This window comes from Oncorhynchus kisutch, unplaced genomic scaffold, assembly GCF_002021735.2.
Source record: "Oncorhynchus kisutch isolate 150728-3 unplaced genomic scaffold, Okis_V2 scaffold3465, whole genome shotgun sequence".
Classification (NCBI taxonomy): Eukaryota; Metazoa; Chordata; class Actinopteri; order Salmoniformes; family Salmonidae; genus Oncorhynchus; species Oncorhynchus kisutch.
Genome location: NW_022265410.1, coordinates 475011 through 494397, shown reverse-complemented (window position 1 = coordinate 494397; position 19387 = coordinate 475011). Strand labels below are relative to the sequence as shown.

Sequence of the window (19387 nt, the reverse complement as noted above, 5' to 3'; positions counted from 1 at the left end):
GTAAGGAACATATTTTGACATAATGCTTGCAGAGCTGTCTAATGGGAGTTTTAATATGAGCTTCCTGGGCGTTAGAGAGGAGAACCGTCATACTCATTGTCGACATCTCTAATGCACAGATACTGGGGCAGGTATCCCCTAGGGATACCAGGATGGATTTTGGTCTCCTTTTAAAACCCCTTTTTAGATTAATGATGTACTCTTAAAACCTTTACCATCCTAACCTACTACGATACCTACTAGGATCCTAACCACCTACCCGACTAGGTGAAAAATCGATGTGCCCTTGAGCAAGGCACTTAACCCTAATTGCTCCTGTAAATTGCTCTGGATAAGAGCTTCTGCTAAATGACCAAAATGTCAAAAGTAACCTTTGTCATTCTTCATCGTGTGTCTCTGTCTCTAGTGCCCTGTTTCTACAGTCCAGACGAGATCAACACTGTCCTGAACCCCTGTCCTAGTGAGAGGAACAGACCTAGTGATGTCCCAACCTGACAGGAATATCTATTCTTCATTGGAGGGGGGCATCCAGCCCCCAAATGTAGGCTTTGGGCAGCCAAGCCCACCAGGATATGGGATGACCTTACCCAACACGCAGGGAATGTCGAACCCATTTGGGGGGCCAGGGCCTGCTCCAGAGGGGATGCCCTTCCCCACGCCTGGGGCATTTGGTCAGCCCATGTACTCCCAGGGTCAGGAGAACCCAGGATATGGGATGACCTTACCCAACACGCAGGGAATGTCGAACCCATTTGGGGGGCCAGGGCCTGCTCCAGGGGGGATGCCCTTCCCCACGCCTGGGGCATTTGGTCAGCCCATGTACTCCCAGGGTCAGGGGAACCCAGGATATGGCACTGCACCTTACGCTCCCATGCCTGGGGCCTACGGTCAGGGCTTTGACAACCCAAATCATGGTGAGTACTTCAAGTGTTAAAGGGATAGTTCACTCAAACTATCTTTTAGTATTTTGTTCATTAGTCCACAAAATGATGCATGACAGCAGTGACGTTTTCAAGATGGAGCACTTTTAGTACGGAGCAAAAACTACTCATTGATAGATAGAAAGGGGCATTGGAAGTGTTTGTGGTCTGATGTATGTTATCATTCATTGATAGATAGAAAGGGGCATTGGAAGTGTTTGTTTTCTGATGTGCATTGCATTGAGTCTGTCTTTTCTCCCAGACCCAAACACTGGTTACCACAGCGATGATCAACCCCCAGCCTTTAGTGACAATAGTTCCTTCTCTCTTGGCTCTGGACTGGATGACAAGACCATAAGACGAGCCTTCATCCGGAAAGTAAGGGACAGCCTGGACGACATGAGGCTCCAAATCAGGACCTCAAGCAAACTTGAACTAAAGATAAAATATTAACTTAAGATAAAATGGTTGTACATGCATCTGTATAGCCATCATAATAATCAGACAAAATGTCTTCAAACCGTTTTTTAAAGAGCAAATAACCAGAGTCCACGTAGTTGGAATTCTAGTAGTGTATGTATCCTGTATCTAATAGTCTCTGTCTCCTTGTCCACCTACAGGTCTTCATGGTGTTGACCGTCCAGCTGATGGTAACATTCACCTTTGTGGCTGTCTTCACCTTTGTGGAGGAAATCAAAGTGTTCGTCAGGGCCAACACATGGACCTACTGGGTATCCTATGGCATCTTCTTCGTCTCTCTCATCACCATCAGCTGCTGTGGAGAGTTTCGCCGTAAACATCCATGGAACCTGATTGCACTCGTAAGTTAATAATACCTGTCTCATTTCAATGGCCATTATTACCATTATATAATGATGTACTGTATGGGCCTGTTTTCTAAACTCAGATTAAGCCTTTACCTGGACTAAAAAGCCTGCTTAATGAAGAATAGTATGTGTCGCTATACTTTATGGGCCGGTTCTGTACATTTATCTAATTAAAGAAGAAACATTATGTCTTATTCACTATAAGTGTGTGTTGATATGTGCACTTCTACATAGAAAGTTGCATAAGTATTGTTGAAATTGTAAAAGAGGTTGTATGACTCTCCTTGCCTCTGGTGTTTCCAGTCCATCCTGACCCTGGCTATGTCCTACATGGTGGGGATGATAGCTAGTTTCTACGACACGGACTCAGTCATCATGGCCGTGGGCATCACTGCTGTTGTCTGCTTCACCGTGGTTATCTTCTCTCTCCAGGTCTGTATCTCTCTCTTCACACTGTTAGAGCGTGGTAGGTACGGGACCAAAACAGAGGGGGAGTTGAGCCTCACTCTTCAACGCTCTTAGTTGGGGAAATGTATGAATTATACTGTTTACTTTGTGCACCTACGTCATATTGCTGAGTGTACCTTTAAACAGCATTTCTATGGAATCAAATGTAACAGGAGTTGAACTGGAATTGACCCTGACCCTGCCATCATAGATTCTGGCCCTGTTCGGTGAGGCTAGGGATGGGAGTGACCCTACCCTGTTCAGTGAGGCTAGTGATGGTACTGACCCTACCCTGTTCAGTGAGGCTAGTGATGGTACTGACCCTACCCTGTTCAGTGAGGCTAGTGATGGTACTGACCCTACCCTGTTCAGTGAGGCTAGTGATGGTACTGACCCTACCCTGTTCAGTGAGGCTAGTGATGGTACTGACCCTACCCTGTTCAGTGAGGCTAGGGATGGTACTGACCCTACCCTGTTCAGTGAGGCTAGTGATGGTACTGACCCTATCCTGTTCAGTGAGGCTAGTGATGGTACTGACCCTACCCTGTTCAGTGATGGTACTGACCCTGCCCTGTTCAGTGAGTCTAGTGATGGTACTGCCCCTGTTCAGTGAGGCTAGTGATGGTATTGACCCTGCCCTGTTCAGTGAGTCTAGTGATGGTACTGTCCCTGTTTAGTGAGTCTAGTGATGGTACTGTCCCTGTTTAGTGAGTCTAGTGATGGTACTGTCCCTGTCTAGTGATGGTATTGACCCTGCCCTGTTTAGTGAGTCTAGTGATGGTACTGTCCCTGTTGAGTGAGTCTAGTGATGGTACTGTCCCTGTTTAGTGAGGCTAGTGATGGTACTGTCCCTGTTTAGTGAGGCTAGTGATGGTACTGTCCCTGTTTAGTGAGGCTAGTGATGGTACTGTCCCTGTTTAGTGAGGCTAGTGATGGTACTGTCCCTGTTTAGTGAGGCTAGTGATGGTACTGTCCCTGTTTAGTGAGTCTAGTGATGGTACTGTCCCTGTTTAGTGAGTCTAGTGATGTTATTATTGTTTGACAGTAAATGAGATTCACCTCATTGGCTAATCACTAATATGTTCCCATACAGACCAAGTATGACTTCACTTCCTGTCACGGTGTGCTGTTGGTCTGTCTGATTGTCCTGTTCCTCTTCGGCTTCCTCTGCATCTTCATCCGCAACAAGATCCTGGAACTGGTCTATGCCTCGCTGGGCGCTCTACTCTTCACATGCGTAAGTTCTTGTCACAAATGCCACCCTATTTTCTTTATAGTGCACTACTTTTGACCATCGTAGTGCACTATTTAGGGAAGGGTGCTATTAGGGATGCATACTAAAATCTCTTTCTTTGGTAATGATCTTGATTATCATAGGTGGTGTCTCTTCCTGTAGAAACTATACTGGCGGTGGTAGTAGGACAACGATTTAAGTATTCATGCAAGTGCTTTGATTGATGGGCCAAAATAATGCAATATATAGGGAACAGGGTGCCATTTTGTACACAGACTTAGTCATTATTTTGCATGTGTTGTCAGACCAAATCAAGACCTTATGTCACTGCACATGTCTTGCTAAATAGAATGAGTAGAATGCTAATTGTGATAATAGAATGAGTAGAATGCTAATTGTAATTGTTAAAATAGAATGAGTAGAATGCTAATTGTAATTGTGATAATAGAATGAGTAGAATGCTAATTATAATTGTGATAATAGAATGATCATTGTTTTGAATGTGTTTGATTCCAGTTCTTGGCTGTGGACACTCAGCTGCTGCTTGGCAACAAGGAGAATGCCCTGAGTCCAGAGGACTATGTTTTTGCTGCTCTCTCCCTGTACACTGACATCATCAACATCTTCCTCTACATCCTGACTATCGTTGGAAGAGCACGGAACTGAGAGCTTCCTCTAAAGGAACCATTGAAGGATGAAGGAGTCTTTTTACAGGAGTTACCAATCTGTTCCCATATCTAGTACAACACCTGCTCCACATTGTTTTATGTGCCCATGTCTCAGGTGAACACTGCTGTCGCCTGTCGTTCCCCCCCCCCCTAGCAAACTCAGTCCGGCGTTGAACTTACTCTTGAAAGTTGTAATAGTAGAATGCACAAGGTGACATTTGTAAATTGGGTGGTGCATCATCAGTTCCTCTTGTCAGTCATTACGTACCATGTTTGGGTAACCCTGATCTGGCAGATGCTCTTATCCAGTGCAATGTATTTTTCTATTGTGTTACTATTTTTCTTTGCTCATTTTTCGTACTTTTTAACTCTGCATTGTTGGGAAAAGACTCGTCAATAAGCATTTCACAGTGAAGTTACACCTGTTGTATTCGGAGCATGTTACATGATTTGACTTAGTCCGTTCATTCAACTTGGGTAACTAAACAACCACATATCACAGTCATAGCAAGTAACTCTGCTTGATAGTACTCCCTCATGTTCATTGTGCTCATTTTTACCACAATCCAGACTGGTTTAAATTGTGTAGTGTGAATAATTAATCATATTTGAATTCAATTTGTTTTGTGATATTTCTGATGTTTGTGAGTCTTTGCAGCTGTATTTGTTGATATTTATTCAATTAAAACTGAATTGTGATCTCTTTTTCTTTTTATCAGTGCTGATGGTTACTGGATGCTGCTAAATTGTTTCTAATAGTGTATGAATCATGATTATGCACTTTGTGATATGATTCTTTTTTTTCTAAGCCAAAAGCATGAATGTCAGTTTGTTAATTATATTTTTCCAGACATTTGTGCCTAGTTTTCAGCTTTTCAGTCTGGAGAGAAATTATGTGAGAAATGATTTCCCCTGATGCAATGCAAATGTTGAGCGTTAAGAATGACGTATAGCCTATCTGTTTAGACATCATAAAGGAGATTCTATAATTATGTTCAATGTGTAATTATGACACCGGTGTCAAGTTAAATCGAACGTTCTGACACCCTATTATGATGCCATTTATAACCTATTTCATTTGAGGATTTGATTTATAAGACAGACGGAAAGGGTCTACAAACTTGCGGGTTGTGTCTCAGTTGTCTGAACGCCTGAAGTAGGCGCTTGGAGTCGGAGAAGTGTATCTGGGTGGATATGGATACAGAGGGGGGCGGTGCGTCATTGCGCTTGGAGAATGAGAAACTGCGGTATGAGAATGACCACCTGAAAATAATGCTTGACCTAATGAAGGAAAACTTTCATCTGAAGTCCAAACTGCAAACCTCCGCTCTAACCAGCGATAATCTCAGGGAATCGACAGGTAACTGTTCAAGTATGGTTTACGCATTGCAATCTCCATCTATGTGGGTGATGGTGGTGCGTGTGCCGCTCTTTGTCACTAGAGGACGTCCAAGATATGTGACACGTCCGGACTGTTAGAATTAATAAGCAGGGTTGGAAAAAACGGAAAAATTCGATTTACACTATACGGCGTGAAATGAAATGTAATTAATCCCAACCCTGCATATCAGTACTGCCATGCAGGTCCTAGCAAAGCACCAGCTAAAATATTGGACATATAATCTTAAGGGTGGCAGATAGCCTAGTGGTTAAGAGCTTAGGGCCACTAACTGAAAGGATGCTGGTTCGAGTCCCTGAGCTGACTAGATTAAACATCTGTCTGTGCCCCTGAGAAAGCACTTAACCCTGTAAGGCGCTCTGGATAAGAGCATCTGCTAAATGACTAACATTTATATAATTTATTAAATGTATATAGCTCTATTCATTACATAAATAAATCTCATAGTGATGTAAAGCAACAACAAACAACAACAAAAACTATTTAAAAACAACATTAAGTTCATGAGTTGATCTAAGGACAAGAGACTGAAGGTTGAGAACGTTCATGGTTCCATTGTTTTAGACGTTGCCAGATCTTAAAACGCCTGGATGGATATTTTACTTATCGACTAACCAAATCATATGTTATAGCAATCTGTCAGTCGATGACGTCGCACGCAACCATTGGTTGATGCATGCGAGGTCTCAGCAACCCGTGGTTTGAGTGAGATCAGCAGAGGGAGGATGTAGTCAAAGAGGAGAGCATCTACATATATTTGCTTATTATTTTGGCCTGGTTTCTTTTTTTCTCAATTTGTCACCCTTTTTGCATTTAGAATTGATTCTGATGAGAATTTCCTACCAACAGGCAGGAACACAACTATTCAGTGGCAAGACATCGTGGATGAGGACAGATTCAAACATGAGCTGCATCAATCGTCCAGACATCCTCACAGAACGTCTTCCCCGGTTAACCTGGAGTCCTACACCAAGAGCTGCATGTGCACAGACCCACGAGAACATGAAGAGACTGCAAGCTGTTCTTACGTCATGTCTCAGAAGGTGAAAGGTGTGTGAAATGGTCGTTTGCTCATTACAATGTTGTGACATGATTCTTAAGAGAAAAATGTTAGTCAGAAATTGAATCACCATTTTGTATCAACTGAGCTGATTATGACAATATTGCAATAGCAGAAGAGAATAGAAAAATATGTATTCAAAACTATTGCATAGGTCCCAAATTGCACCCTATTTCCTATATAGTGCATAACTTTTGAGTAGGGCCTATAGGGCTCTGGTCAATAGTAGTGCGCAATATAGGAAACAGGATGCCTTCTGGGATGTTGTTTAGAATAGGAACATTTTTGTTAAACTAGCTGTGGATGAATGTTGATGTTGGTGTAATGAGGTCTATTGAAGTAATCCATGCAGATTCAGAGATTGGTGCTGTAATGGTGTTTATTGATTCAGATCCAGAGCGGTTGTTGGGGGAGATAGCCTTCCAGCTGGATCGAAGGATCCTGTCCTATGTGTTCCAGGGCCAGAACAGACTCTATGGGTTCACTGTGCTCAATATACGAGACAAGATCATTCAGGTGTGTGTGTGTGTGTGTGTGTGTTTGTGTGTGTGTGTGTGTGTGTGTGTGTGTGTGTGTGTGTGTGTGTGTGTGTGTGTGTGTGTGTGTGTGTGTGTGTGTGTGTGTGTGTTGTCCTTTGTACAAAAGGCAGACATTCCAGTTTTTTAATAATAAGAAAGTTGAACAACATTATTCCTTCCTTCTGTCAGCTAAGGGATAATAGACTAGTTGAACAACAGGGTGTGGTTGTGTGCCATGTAGATATTTCAATCATTCACACACAGATGGAAATCAAAGCCTCCCAAACCGGTTTATTCCCAGGTCAAAATGGTTTTCCATTTCCTAAGAAGTTAATTCCAAATCTGTTCTAAACAAATGTGTAAGAGAGAGTTGGATAATGACATGTACAGTATAACTGGATTAGAAACTCTACAGGCTAATCCCCCACTCCCATGAGACTGTCTGCGTCCCAAATGGAACCCTCTAAACTATATAGTGCACTACTTTTGACTGCGAGTCTGTCCCAAATGGCACCCTATTCCAAATGAAGCCCTATATGGGCTCTGGTCTAAAGTAGTGCACTCTATTGGAAATAGGGTGCCATATGAGACTCACAATCTGTGTTTCACTCAAACTAAAGGCTTGACCCCCCCCCCCCCCCCCCCCTTTTCTTCAGGTGTCCACACACCCTCTGACGGGGAAGGTGGACGAGGGCTACAGGCTCCAGCTGTCCCAGCGCTACACTGAGCTGATGGCCAAGCTGAAGCAGCTGGGCTATAGTATGACTCTCCACCCCCCCTTCACAGAGTTCATCATCAACACCTATGGCATCCTGAAGCAGAGGGCTGACTCATACAGCGCCCGGGAGCTGGGATACAACAGGTGATGATGTAGTCCCTTCAGGGTACCAGCTCGGCTGTGATGTCAGCTCAGCTTCCCTGCCATCAGGTTGGAGGTGTCAGACAATTACTGTAAAGGCTGCACTGCATGCTTCAGGAGGAGTTTAATCCCTGGGGGGGGGGGTTTATCACCATGAATCATTAACAATTCTATGAAGCTTCCTTCTATATGTGCAGGTGTGGGGGGGGACGGACTGTTTACTGTTGTTTGTTTGCTGCCATGTTACAATGTGGTTTATGTAATGTGTGGTTTGTGTATGTAATGTGTGGTTTGTGTATGTAATGTGTGGTTTGTGTATGTAATGTGTGGTTTGTGTATGTAATGTGTGAGCTGTAGTAGGATTTTCCACTTGTAGGACAATAAACAACAATCTAATCTCAACAGCCCGGACTTCCTCAGGAGAGTAGTTATCAACTCAGCCCCCTCCAAACTGCTGAAGGATCTCCTGCTGCTGTTCAGTTGCCTCTCTTTCATGGCCAGGCAGGACGGCAAGCCCCTCTTCCTCTGGTAGACGGGCTGGGAACAGCTCTGGTCCAGGGTGTTACGTATAGCTTGCTGATTCTGAGTCTTTTATAAACGCTTAGGACCAGAGCTAGACTGGGACGGCCACTGATACCACCTCCCTCCACAGCAGATCAGTCATCTGTGGAGAGTCAAGTTTTTACACTATAAACAAATGACTCAAACCCAACTCTTAACGTGTCTAAGCTTTTATTGCTTTGGAGACAAGCGCTCTCTCATACAAACTTCACACACCCTCCACAGACAGGACAGCTCTGCATCTCTTCACACACCCTCCACAGACAGGACAGCTCTGCATCTCTTCACACACCCTCCACAGACAGGACAGCTCTGCATCTCTTCACACACCCTCCACAGACAGGACAGCTCTGCATCTCTTCACACACCCTCCACAGACAGGACAGCTCTGCATCTCTTCACACACCCTCCACAGACAGGACAGCTCTGCATCTCTTCACACACCCTCCACAGACAGGACAGCTCTGCATCTCTTCACACACCCTCCACAGACAGGACAGCTCTGCATCTCTTCACACACCCTCCACAGACAGGACAGCTCTGCATCTCCTGCATTGGACCATTTCCTAGTTTAGCCTTTTTTTTCATTCATATTTTCGTTCACTTGGTTTGTTGGTTGGTTGCACTGAGGCTGGCTTTGTGAGTTACCTGACATTATATTTCCATATTTAAATGACAGACATGGAAAAACCTGGACAGAATAAATACTTCCAGGGCTCTTTGGGCCATTTAAAATGCATTTCAACAAAGAAAAAGCAGTCTGTTTAAGTAATGTATACACAACTAATTTTCATTTACACTGAACAAAGCTTTAACAACATGTTAAATATTTGTCCCATGGTTCATGAGCTGAAATAAAAAATCCCAGACATTTGTCATACACACAAAAATATTATTTCTCTCAAATGTTGTGTACAAATTTAGTTTACATCCCTGTTAGTGAGCATTTATCCTTTGCCAAGATAATCCATCCACCTGACAGATGTGTCATATCAAGAAGCTGATTAAACCGCATGATCATTACACAGGTCCACCTTGTGCTGGGGACAATAAAAGGCCACTTTAAAATGAGCAGTTTTATCACACAACACAATGCCATAGATGTCTCCAGTTTTGAGACATGGTGACCTGCAGGAATGTCCACCAGAGCTGTTGCCAGAGACATTAATGTTAATTTCTCTGCCATAAACTGCCTCCAATGTCATTTTACAGAATTTGCCAGTACATCCAACCGGCCTCACAACCAGACTATGTGTAACCACGCCGGCCCATCCACATCCAGCTGCTTCACCTGCAGGATCGTCTGGGTGGTGGGTGCTGAGGAGTATTTCTGTCTGTCGTAAAGCCATTTTGTGGGGAAAAACTAATTCTGATTGGGGAGCAAAGCCCAGCCAGTGGGTGGGCCTGGCTGCCAAGGAGGTGGGCCTATACCCTCCATGGCCCACCCATAGCTGCACCCTGCCCATGTGAAATCCATACATTAGGGCCTAATTTATTTATTTCAATTGACTGATTTTCTAATATGAAGAAGTAACTCAGTAAAGTCTTTGAAATTGTTGCCTTTCAATATCGTAACGACCCTGGGTTTATGAGCGCGAATCCGCGCTTAATAACCCCATATACCTATAAACCCTTATACTGTTCGTATAAGGACATATGTTCAGCTCATTTGCCACTTCAGACGAGCACGCACACGGTCGGAAATAAGCGGTATGCACGCGCAAACTGTCTAGACGAGTTGGCTGCTCCCCGCGCGGGACAAGTCTTACACTGGTCGCTGGAATCCTTGTCTTCTGTTTTATACAGGAATATTGAATTAAAAATATCCACAGCATGATAAGGCCAACTTAGCAGTAGGCATGCTTACATGTATTTAGACGGATAAATTCACATTTTATGAAGGAAGTGGACTCTTCTATACAGACAGGTAAGAATAAAGGTGCATAGCTCATGTTAACGTTTGCTAACCAGATAACCTATTTTTAGCTAGCTAGTAGCTAACATTAGTCCACGAACGTGTGGCTATGTAAATGTGTAAGACAAAATTGTCTTGTTCATGAATGATACATTGTGCATGTGAGCACCTGCTACCAAGCCCAAATTAGTGAACATTTTCAAACTGGTTGAATTAGCCAGGTAACGTTAGTACTCCAAGTTAACGTTAGCTGGCTAGCTAGCTAACCACGCCACGTCAGAGAACAGCATTTGGGGCGAGTCGATCATTTCAAAGTAACAAGCACACACAACGAAAACTTGAGACACAATCGATATCACATTCATTCATGACCGATGTTGGTTGACATGACAGTGTCAGCAGAAATGCTGGCACTCAGGACGGGCGTCGTTGTCGGAAAGTGTGGGTCTTTTTGGAGCCTTTGTGTGGACTACTTTGAACGTTGCATCGACCACTAGTTTTACACACTACACATCTGTCGCTATAGCGATTAGTGAATTCGTGCAGATGGTGACGTCTGGATTAACAGTAGTTTGGGTAAAATACCCGTATATTCTTCTCCTCTTGCCCTCCTTTCCAACAATGTCTGTCTATCCACCAACTCAGCCCTTCATGTGCGCGCAGCCCAGTAAGCCAATGTAATCTGCCTTTCTACTCCAATTGATCCCGTGTACTATGACGCACCAGCTGTCGCCCAGCCCCATTGGGTTGATTCTGGTTTCCCTGACAACCATGCAACTTCAAGCACTATTGATTTACCTCGTCGAACCAGGAAAGGTCTGAAAACACCCTCTACATGTCCTGTCTGTGTGTTGTCTTCTACGTTTGCTTCCAGTAGATTGCAGAGTCTCAGTCAGATGGTGAATAACCAGAGTGAGGTGAGCAGCTGGGAGCCCTGATGCCTGATCTCCCTACTTGTGTCCAGAGGTGACTGAAGGAGGGAGGCATGTCTCTGCGGGAGTCCCCATTCCCCAACAGCTTTGTGGAGGGCCTCCATGCAGTGAGCTGGGGTCTCATCCTGCCCTGCTTCTGGTTCCTGGACCGCCTCATTGCCGTCTGCATGTCCACCAGCCTGGAACGCACCCAGCGGCACGAGCAGGAGTGTTACCTCCACCCTCTCAAGGTGTTCTTCGGCTTCATCCTCTTCCTCGCCCTCTTCCTGGTCACGGCTCCCCTGGCCTTCCTGGGGTTCCTGCTTTGGGCTCCCCTCCAGGCCACCCGAAGGCCCTTCTCCTACCACCACGAGCCCCCGTCGAGGCCAGCACCAGCTGAGGAGGGGGAGAGGAACCTGGGCTTTGAGGCAGGGGCCAACAAGGCCACTTTTGGTTTTGCTACTGCCAACCTGTGCCTATTGCCGGACGGAATTGCGCGCTTCAACAACCTAGGGCACACGCAGCGCCGTGCCACCGCCATAGGCCGGAGCATCGTGCAGGGCGTGAACCGGCCACACATCCGCATCTTCGTGGACTCTCCCAGTAGCTGTGGCACCCTCAGCCCCTCCAGTAGCCTGCTCCCCGGCCCCTCCACCACCAGCACTGCCTCATACGGCGCTACAGACCCAGCCTGCCAGCCACCACCCCAGGCCCATTCAGACGAGGACCAAGCTGACGGAGCGGTCCCAACAACGACGCCCCCCAAACCCAGTGACTCAAACTATGTGGTGTACGTGCCCTGTGACGACACTGAGGAGTCTTCCTACTCTCCCACCCCCGTCATCAACACCAACCACAACTCCAACCAGCAGGACCGGAAGGGCCACAGGAACCCTCCGCGGGCCCTACGCACTCAGGGGGTCGCCCAGCGCGGTCAGGCTGGACCAGACGACGTGCCCTGGGAGGTGTCTTCTCTCTTCCCGGCCAACGTGGACATCCTGTGTCTGGAGGAGGTGTTTGATAAGAGGGCAGCTGTGAAGCTGACCAACACCCTGGGGCCCCTGTTCAACCACATACTGTATGATGTAGGGGTGTACGCCTGCCAGCCTCCCGGCAGCTGCTCCTCCTTTAAGTTCTTCAACAGCGGCCTGTTCCTGGCCAGCCGTTACCCAGTGCTGGAGGCCCAGTACCACTGCTTCCCTAACGCCCGAGGGGAGGACGCCCTGGCTGCTAAAGGCCTGCTCTCTGCCAAGGTACCAGTCACCACAGAGATCCTATTACACTACTAGAGAGGATGAAGTCAATAGGCTGATATTGGCAGCCATTTTGATTAGATTAAGGAGAAATACAGTTCTAATTTGTAATTCTATGCCACTCACTGTCATTATAGTTCTTGTCTTTCTCACCTCTCGCCTGCACTTTGGGGTTTTTTCTGCTTAAAATAGCTGTGATATGTGGTTGTTTTTGTCCTAACTTTAGTTGAAAGCACTGACTAAGTCTCTCTGGAGAAGAGTGTCTGGTAAATGACTAAAATGTAAATGTGGTGTCATCTGGTTGCCATTAACACTCCTACTGTATTGAGTTACTGTTGTCAGTTATTGTAATGATAACGGCCACTCCATTTTACCATGGGTTTAACAATAACATCATCAACAAGAACGCAGTTCATACCCAGTAGGTGAAGTAATGGTTTGTGGGTGTTCCCAGGTGCTAGTTGGCCAGAATCAGAAAGAGAAGAAGCTGGTTGGATATTTTAACTGCACACACCTCCATGCACCTGAAGGCAAGTCATCTTCATTCATTTTTTAACTTAATCCAAAATGGCCTCCTCTTCTCTATTTACAGCACAACTTCTCACATAGCTCATTATAATTTAGCTACTGCTGTACATTGCATTGTAGTTACACTGTTAATGCACCCTGAGGAAGGCACAGTGATGCTGAAACGTTGGTAAATACCCATTAAATTGCTGGGAGATTATACATGGAGTGTGTGACTTTCTTTATTTTGATAATTTATAATTTATTCGTCGTAAGTCAGCACCTCCACACAAACTATTATTCTGGGTGTGCACCAGCTCATGTTGTTTTATCTACACTGTTTATGCACACCACACATTTATATACTGGAATTCTGACATAGCTCACTGTAATATACAGTGTCTACTGCTGTACATATCTCTCTTAGTATATATTTTTGGTGTGTGGATATATGCACAGATTGCATTTGTTTTATGATAGTGTTGTGTTTAGGTTCTGAACAGACTAGAGAAAAGCTCAAGCCACGTTTATTCAACCCACTGGGTGCCTCCGCTGCAAGCACAACATACAAGTACATATCTATACCTTCTGACTAGGAGTCACCTCCTTTAATGACTAAGATAAAAACAATCCGTCTCTGTTGCTAGGCAGGAACTAAATCTGTTCCTCTTACTGGTGTTGTCATGGCCCTGCATGAGTCTAGAACCTTCATTAGAGCGTGGAAGTGTGTGAGATAGGACTGTAGTTAGCTCGTCTCCAGAGATGTATTTTCTCTTCAACTGTTCATCCTTATTGAGTTGAGTTCCACATCCTTCCTGGTCCTAGTTCCACAGCAACTTCCTTAGAAATATTACTATTCAGCAATAACATGTTTAAACAGACAAAACTTTCTGTACTTCCCATCGTCTCGCTCGGTAACTTTCCATAAACAAAGTTCCTATTCTTCCTTCATTGACCCCTAACATACAGGTCTTTTATACATGTCAAGTAATCAATCAGGTCTAATATGGTGACAGGAATAAGTATATTTCAAGCCAGAATCTGACAGTTAATTGGGTTTTTTCTTCCATTTGTTTTGTTATTTGTGTACTTGTTTGACTGCCCTGTTAAAGGCTAGTAGCACAAAGCATTTCACTGCACCTGCCGTAACATCTGCTTAACCCTGTACGTGACCAATACACTTTGATTTGGGACACAGTAATTATCTGTCCAACACCAGTTTCTCTCTGCTGGTATTGTAGCGGTTGAGATAACTGTGTCCTGTGATTGGCTGAGCAGGTGAAGGGGAGATCCGCTGTGAGCAGCTCAACATGCTCACCAAGTGGATCCAGGAGTTCCAGGTGACCAATAGCAAGCCTGATGAGGTGGTCGTGTTTGACGTGCTTTCTGGGGATTTCAACTTCGACAACTGCTCACCTGGTACGTCTGCGTCCCAAATTGAATCATATTCTCTATAAAGTGCACTACTTTTGATGACAACCCTATGGGCCTTGGTCAAATGTAGTACACTATATTAGGGAATAGGGTGTCATTTTTGGATACCTTTCTGTCTACATACAGAGTACACTGGCTCTGCATGCAGTTTGTCTTCTATAGATGGGTATCTGTGTGGGCTTGATGTCGTGCAACAGGTTTCCACATTGTTCCATGTTTCTGTGTGTTTGTCCTTGGTCAGATGACAGTCTAGAACAGAAGCACAGTCTGTTTGAGGAGTACAGAGACCCCTGTAGGGCCGGGCCGGGCCAGGAGAAGCCCTGGGTCATTGGTGAGTTGGACTGTTGCACGATCTTTAGGCTTGCGTCCCAAATGGCATCCTATTCCCTATACAGTACTACTTTGTCCAGGGCCCGTAGGTAAGTAGTGTACTATTTTAGAAATAGGGTGCCATTTGGGATACATAGCCGACATAGAGGCCTACAAGTCATTAGGAACAATCAAACATTCCTTGATGTCTTGTGCACATTTATGTGACATGAATAATGTTTTTACCCTCTTGTATAGTCAGTCTCCTGTACAGGAGTTTTTACCCTCTTGTATAGTCAGTCTCCTGTACAGGAGTTTTTACCCTCTTGTATAGTCAGTCTCCTGTACAGGCCCCAGCCCATGTTTAACTATATTGTCTGTTGTTTTATGTCTTGTAAGAAGTTTATTTTATATATCTTTTTTTATTACCAAGGCACATCTGTGGAAATGGACAAAAATGTTTTCTTATGTTATATTGTTCAGGCACTTTGCTGGAACAGCCTACTCTGTATCATGAGGATGTAAGGACCCCAGAGAATCTTCAAAGGTATGCTATCCCTCAGACTGCATTCACTGGATGTAGTCAATGGGCCCTGGTCAAAACAACGTAGTGCACTACAACACATTGAAACCACTGGCCACTTTAATCATTGAAACCACTAGTCACTTTAATAATGTTTACATATTTTTTTATATACTGTCCTATTCTACTGTATCTTAGGCTGTTGCTATGACATTGCTCGTCCAACCATATATATTTTTAATTCCTTTACTTTGTGTATGTTAGATATTACTGCACTGTTGGAGCTAGAAACACAAGCATTTCGCTACACCCGTAATAACATCTGCTACACGCGTATGTGACCAATAAAATCTGGTTTGATTTGGAATAAGGTGTCGTTTGGGACATGTCCTACGTTCCCCTGATCCCTTCCCTGTCTCTAGGACCCTGGAGAGAGAGGAGTTGAGGAAGCAGTACCTCTCCTCTCCTGTGGCCCTGGAAGGCTGTCCCATGGTCTACCCTGAGTTGGGTCAGCCTTGGGTGGGGCGCCGCATCGACTACATCCTCTACAGAGAGAGCTCCATCTCCAAGCACTGCCGAACTGTAAGTGTTTCCATACTTTTCCCCTCTCTGGTTCGCTAGCGAGGTTAGCTAACATGAGCTAGCTATCAGATACCTGCCATCTCATTCAGCTGTATAGAAGAGTCCACTTCCTTCATGTTCTCCTCTCCACACTCCTGACCTCCACCTGTGTTATGGAAACACCACGAGGAGGTGTTCTAGGAAACACAACAGCGTGTGTCTGGCTGGCTGGCTGCAGGCGTCACAACGGCGTGTGTCTGGCTGGCTGCAGGCGTCACACCGGCGTGTGTCTGGCTGGCTGCAGGCGTCACAACGGCGTGTGTCTGGCTGGCTGCAGGCGTCACAACGGCGTGTGTCTGGCTGGCTGCAGGCGTCACAACGGCGTGTGTCTGGCTGGCTGCAGGCGTCACAACGGCGTGTGTCTGGCTGGCTGCAGGCGTCACAACGGCGTGTGTCTGGCTGGCTGCAGGCGTCACAACGGCGTGTGTCTGGCTGGCTGCAGGCGTCACAACGGCGTGTGTCTGGCTGGCTGCAGGCGTCACAACGGCGTGTGTCTGGCTGGCTGCAGGCGTCACAACGGCGTGTGTCTGGCTGGCTGCAGGCGTCACAACGGCGTGTGTGTCTGGCTGGCTGGCTGCAGGCGTCTCAACGGCGTGTGTCTGGCTGGCTGGCTGGCTGCAGGCGTCAACGGCGTGTGTCTGGCTGGCTGCAGGCGTCACAACAGCGTGTGTCTGGCTGGCTGCAGGCGTCAACAGCGTGTGTCTGGCTGGCTGCAGGCGTCAACAGCGTGTGTCTGGCTGGCTGGCTGCAGGCGTCTCAACGGCGTGTGTCTGGCTGGCTGGCTGCAGGCGTCAACGGCGTGTGTCTGGCTGGCTGCAGGCGTCACAACAGCGTGTGTCTGGCTGGCTGCAGGCGTCAACAGTGTGTGTCTGGCTGGCTGCAGGCGTCAACAGCGTGTGTCTGGCTGGCTGGCTGCAGGCGTCACAACGGCGTGTGTCTGGCTGGCTGGCTGCAGGCGTCAACGGAGTGTGTGTGTCTGGCTGGCTGCAGGCGTCAACGGCGTGTGTCTGGCTGGCTGCAGGCGTCAACGGCGTGTGTCTGGCTGGCTGGCTGCAGGCGTCACAACGGCGTGTGTCTGGCTGGCTGGCTGCAGGCGTCACAACGGCGTGTGTGTGTCTGGCTGGCTGGCTGCAGGCGTCACAACGGCGTGTGTGTGTCTGGCTGGCTGGCTGCAGGCGTCACAACGGCGTGTGTGTGTCTGGCTGGCTGGCTGCAGGCGTCACAACGGCGTGTGCGTCTGGCTGGCTGGCTGCAGGCGTCACAACGGCGTGTGTGTGTCTGGCTGGCTGGCTGCAGGCGTCACAACGGCGTGTGTGTGTCTGGCTGGCTGGCTGCAGGCGTCACAACGGCGTGTGTGTGTCTGGCTGGCTGGCTGCAGGCGTCACAACGGCGTGTGTGTGTCTGGCTGGCTGGCTGCAGGCGTCACAACGGCGTGTGTGTGTCTGGCTGGCTGGCTGCAGGCGTCACAACGGCGTGTGTGTGTCTGGCTGGCTGGCTGCAGGCGTCACAACGGCGTGTGTTTTGCTGGCTGCAGGCGTCACAACGGCGTGTGTGTGTCTGGCTGGCTGGCTGCAGGCGTCACAACGGCGTGTGTGTGTCTGGCTGGCTGCAGGCGTCACAACTGCGTGTGTCTGGCTGGCTGGCTGGCTGCAGGCGTCACAACGGCGTGTGTCTGGCTGGCTGGCTGCAGGCGTCACAACGGCGTGTGTCTGGCTGGCTGGCTGCAGGCGTCACAACGGCGTGTGTCTGGCTGGCTGGCTGCAGGCGTCACAACGGCGTGTGTGTGTCTGGCTGGCTGGCTGCAGGCGTCACAACGGCGTGTGTGTGTCTGGCTGGCTGGCTGCAGGCGTCACAACGGCGTGTGTGTGTCTGGCTGGCTGGCTGCAGGCGTCACAACGGCGTGTGTGTGTCTGGCTGGCTGGCTGCAGGCGTCACAACGGCGTGTGTCTGGCTGGCTGGCTGCAGGCGTCACAACGGCGTGTGTGTGTCTGGCTGGCTGGCTGCAGGCGTCACAACGGCGTGTGTTTTGCTGGCTGCAGGCGTCACAACGGCGTGTGTCTGGCTGGCTGCAGGCGTCACAACGGCGTGTGTGTGTCTGGCTGGCTGGCTGCAGGCGTCACAACGGCGTGTGTGTGTCTGGCTGGCTGGAGGCGTCACAACGGCGTGTGTCTGGCTGGCTGGCTGGCTGCAGGCGTCACAACGGCGTGTGTCTGGCTGGCTGGCTGCAGGCGTCACAACGGCGTGTGTCTGGCTGGCTGGCTGCAGGCGTCACAACGGCGTGTGTCTGGCTGGCTGGCTGCAGGCGTCACAACGGTGTGTGTCTGGCTGGCTGGCTGCAGGCGTCACAACGGCGTGTGGGTCTATTATTAATTCTGGTGTTATTGCATCCTTTTCTTTCTCTCCTATAGGAAATTGAGGAGTTCACCTTTGTGACCCAGCTTGCTGGCCTCACCGACCACATTCCAGTGGGCCTGAGGCTCAATGTGTTCCTGGACTCAGACACTGCCCAGTCCGAATGAGTGACAAACCAAGCCTGAATCCATTTGGGGAGAAGGGAAAGATATGTACTTCATTCCAAATGGCACACTATTCCCTATATAGTGCACTACTTTTGACAAGTCCTATGGGTGCCATTTGGGATGCAGACATCTACCAGGCACCACACACACCACACGGGTACAACAATTACAAAGTAAACAGACCAATGAAAAATGCCAAGGGGTTATGTCGGGGGTGAGCTGGCCTGTATCCTCAGTCAGAGAGATGGAATGGGCATCCCAAATGGCACCCTATTCCCTATATAGCGATGGCAAGGCATCCCAAATGACTCCCTATATAGTGCACTACATTTGTCAGAGCCCTATGGGGAATAAGGTACAGTTTTGGACAATACCATTTACTGGTGGCTGCTGGATTAAAACCGATATTGATTTGCTGGTATGCATACAGAGACCAAATCTAAGCTGAATAATGACATGACTCACTGAGTTATATATATGTATATGTGTATATATGTATATATATGTGGGCCTTTTCAGGTCAGGGGCATTGGTAACTCACTTTTATACAGTCAATCTTACTTTTGGTAAATTGTTGGTACTGAAAATATTTTATATTTTTTCACTCTGATTTCACGATAATGCCTGTGGAAAATAAACTATCTCACTGAAATGCACCAAATGTTTGAGTCTCTTACTGATTACAAGGGTGGTAAAAACATATTTGAAGAATATGTGTTGTGTGGAGGGGGTGGTGAAACAGATTAAACCAAAAACAGTAACACGGTTTGATAAATATGGATGCATTCTGAAACCTTTATAAGAAGTTGATTGTATGGCTTTAGAGAGCGATTAAATATTTAAATATGTTTTCTAGCTGAAACGAGCGCAATATTATTTGGTGTGCTACTTCACAAAGTCCC

At 47.1% G+C, this 19387-nt stretch overlaps 3 protein-coding genes across 5 annotated transcripts; all 3 read left to right on the top strand.

Moving 5' to 3' along the window:
• Positions 1-292: 292 nt before the first annotated feature.
• Positions 293-4797, top strand: LOC116371653 (protein lifeguard 1-like). Of its 2 annotated transcripts, XM_031820529.1 has the most exons (7): positions 333-569; positions 708-914; positions 1183-1298; positions 1541-1741; positions 2051-2179; positions 3288-3431; positions 3945-4792. In XM_031820529.1, exons 1-7 carry the CDS (start codon positions 482-484, stop codon positions 4092-4094), a joined length of 1035 nt encoding a protein of 344 aa, XP_031676389.1. In that variant the 5' UTR covers positions 333-481; the 3' UTR covers positions 4095-4792. The 2 variants fall into 2 exon arrangements, with proteins under 2 accessions (XP_031676388.1, XP_031676389.1); XM_031820528.1 differs by having other exon boundaries at positions 293-914; positions 3945-4797.
• A 1401-nt stretch (positions 4798-6198) lies between these two features.
• On the top strand, positions 6199-8644 carry LOC116371652 (speriolin-like protein). Its single transcript, XM_031820527.1, has 4 exons — positions 6199-6545; positions 6947-7071; positions 7730-7935; positions 8338-8644. The coding sequence occupies exons 1-4, from the start codon at positions 6476-6478 to the stop codon at positions 8462-8464; spliced, it is 528 nt and encodes a 175-aa protein (XP_031676387.1). The 5' UTR covers positions 6199-6475; the 3' UTR covers positions 8465-8644.
• Positions 8645-10106: 1462 nt separating this feature from the next.
• Positions 10107-19141, top strand: LOC116371651 (sphingomyelin phosphodiesterase 5). 2 transcript variants are annotated; one of them, XM_031820525.1, is made up of 8 exons: positions 10107-10420; positions 11286-12572; positions 13027-13102; positions 14358-14498; positions 14755-14844; positions 15306-15369; positions 15768-15927; positions 18375-19141. In XM_031820525.1, the coding sequence occupies exons 2-8, from the start codon at positions 11394-11396 to the stop codon at positions 18483-18485; spliced, it is 1821 nt and encodes a 606-aa protein (XP_031676385.1). In that variant the 5' UTR covers positions 10107-10420; positions 11286-11393; the 3' UTR covers positions 18486-19141. The 2 variants fall into 2 exon arrangements, with proteins under 2 accessions (XP_031676385.1, XP_031676386.1); XM_031820526.1 differs by having other exon boundaries at positions 11283-12572.
• The last annotated feature ends 246 nt before the right edge of the window (positions 19142-19387 follow it).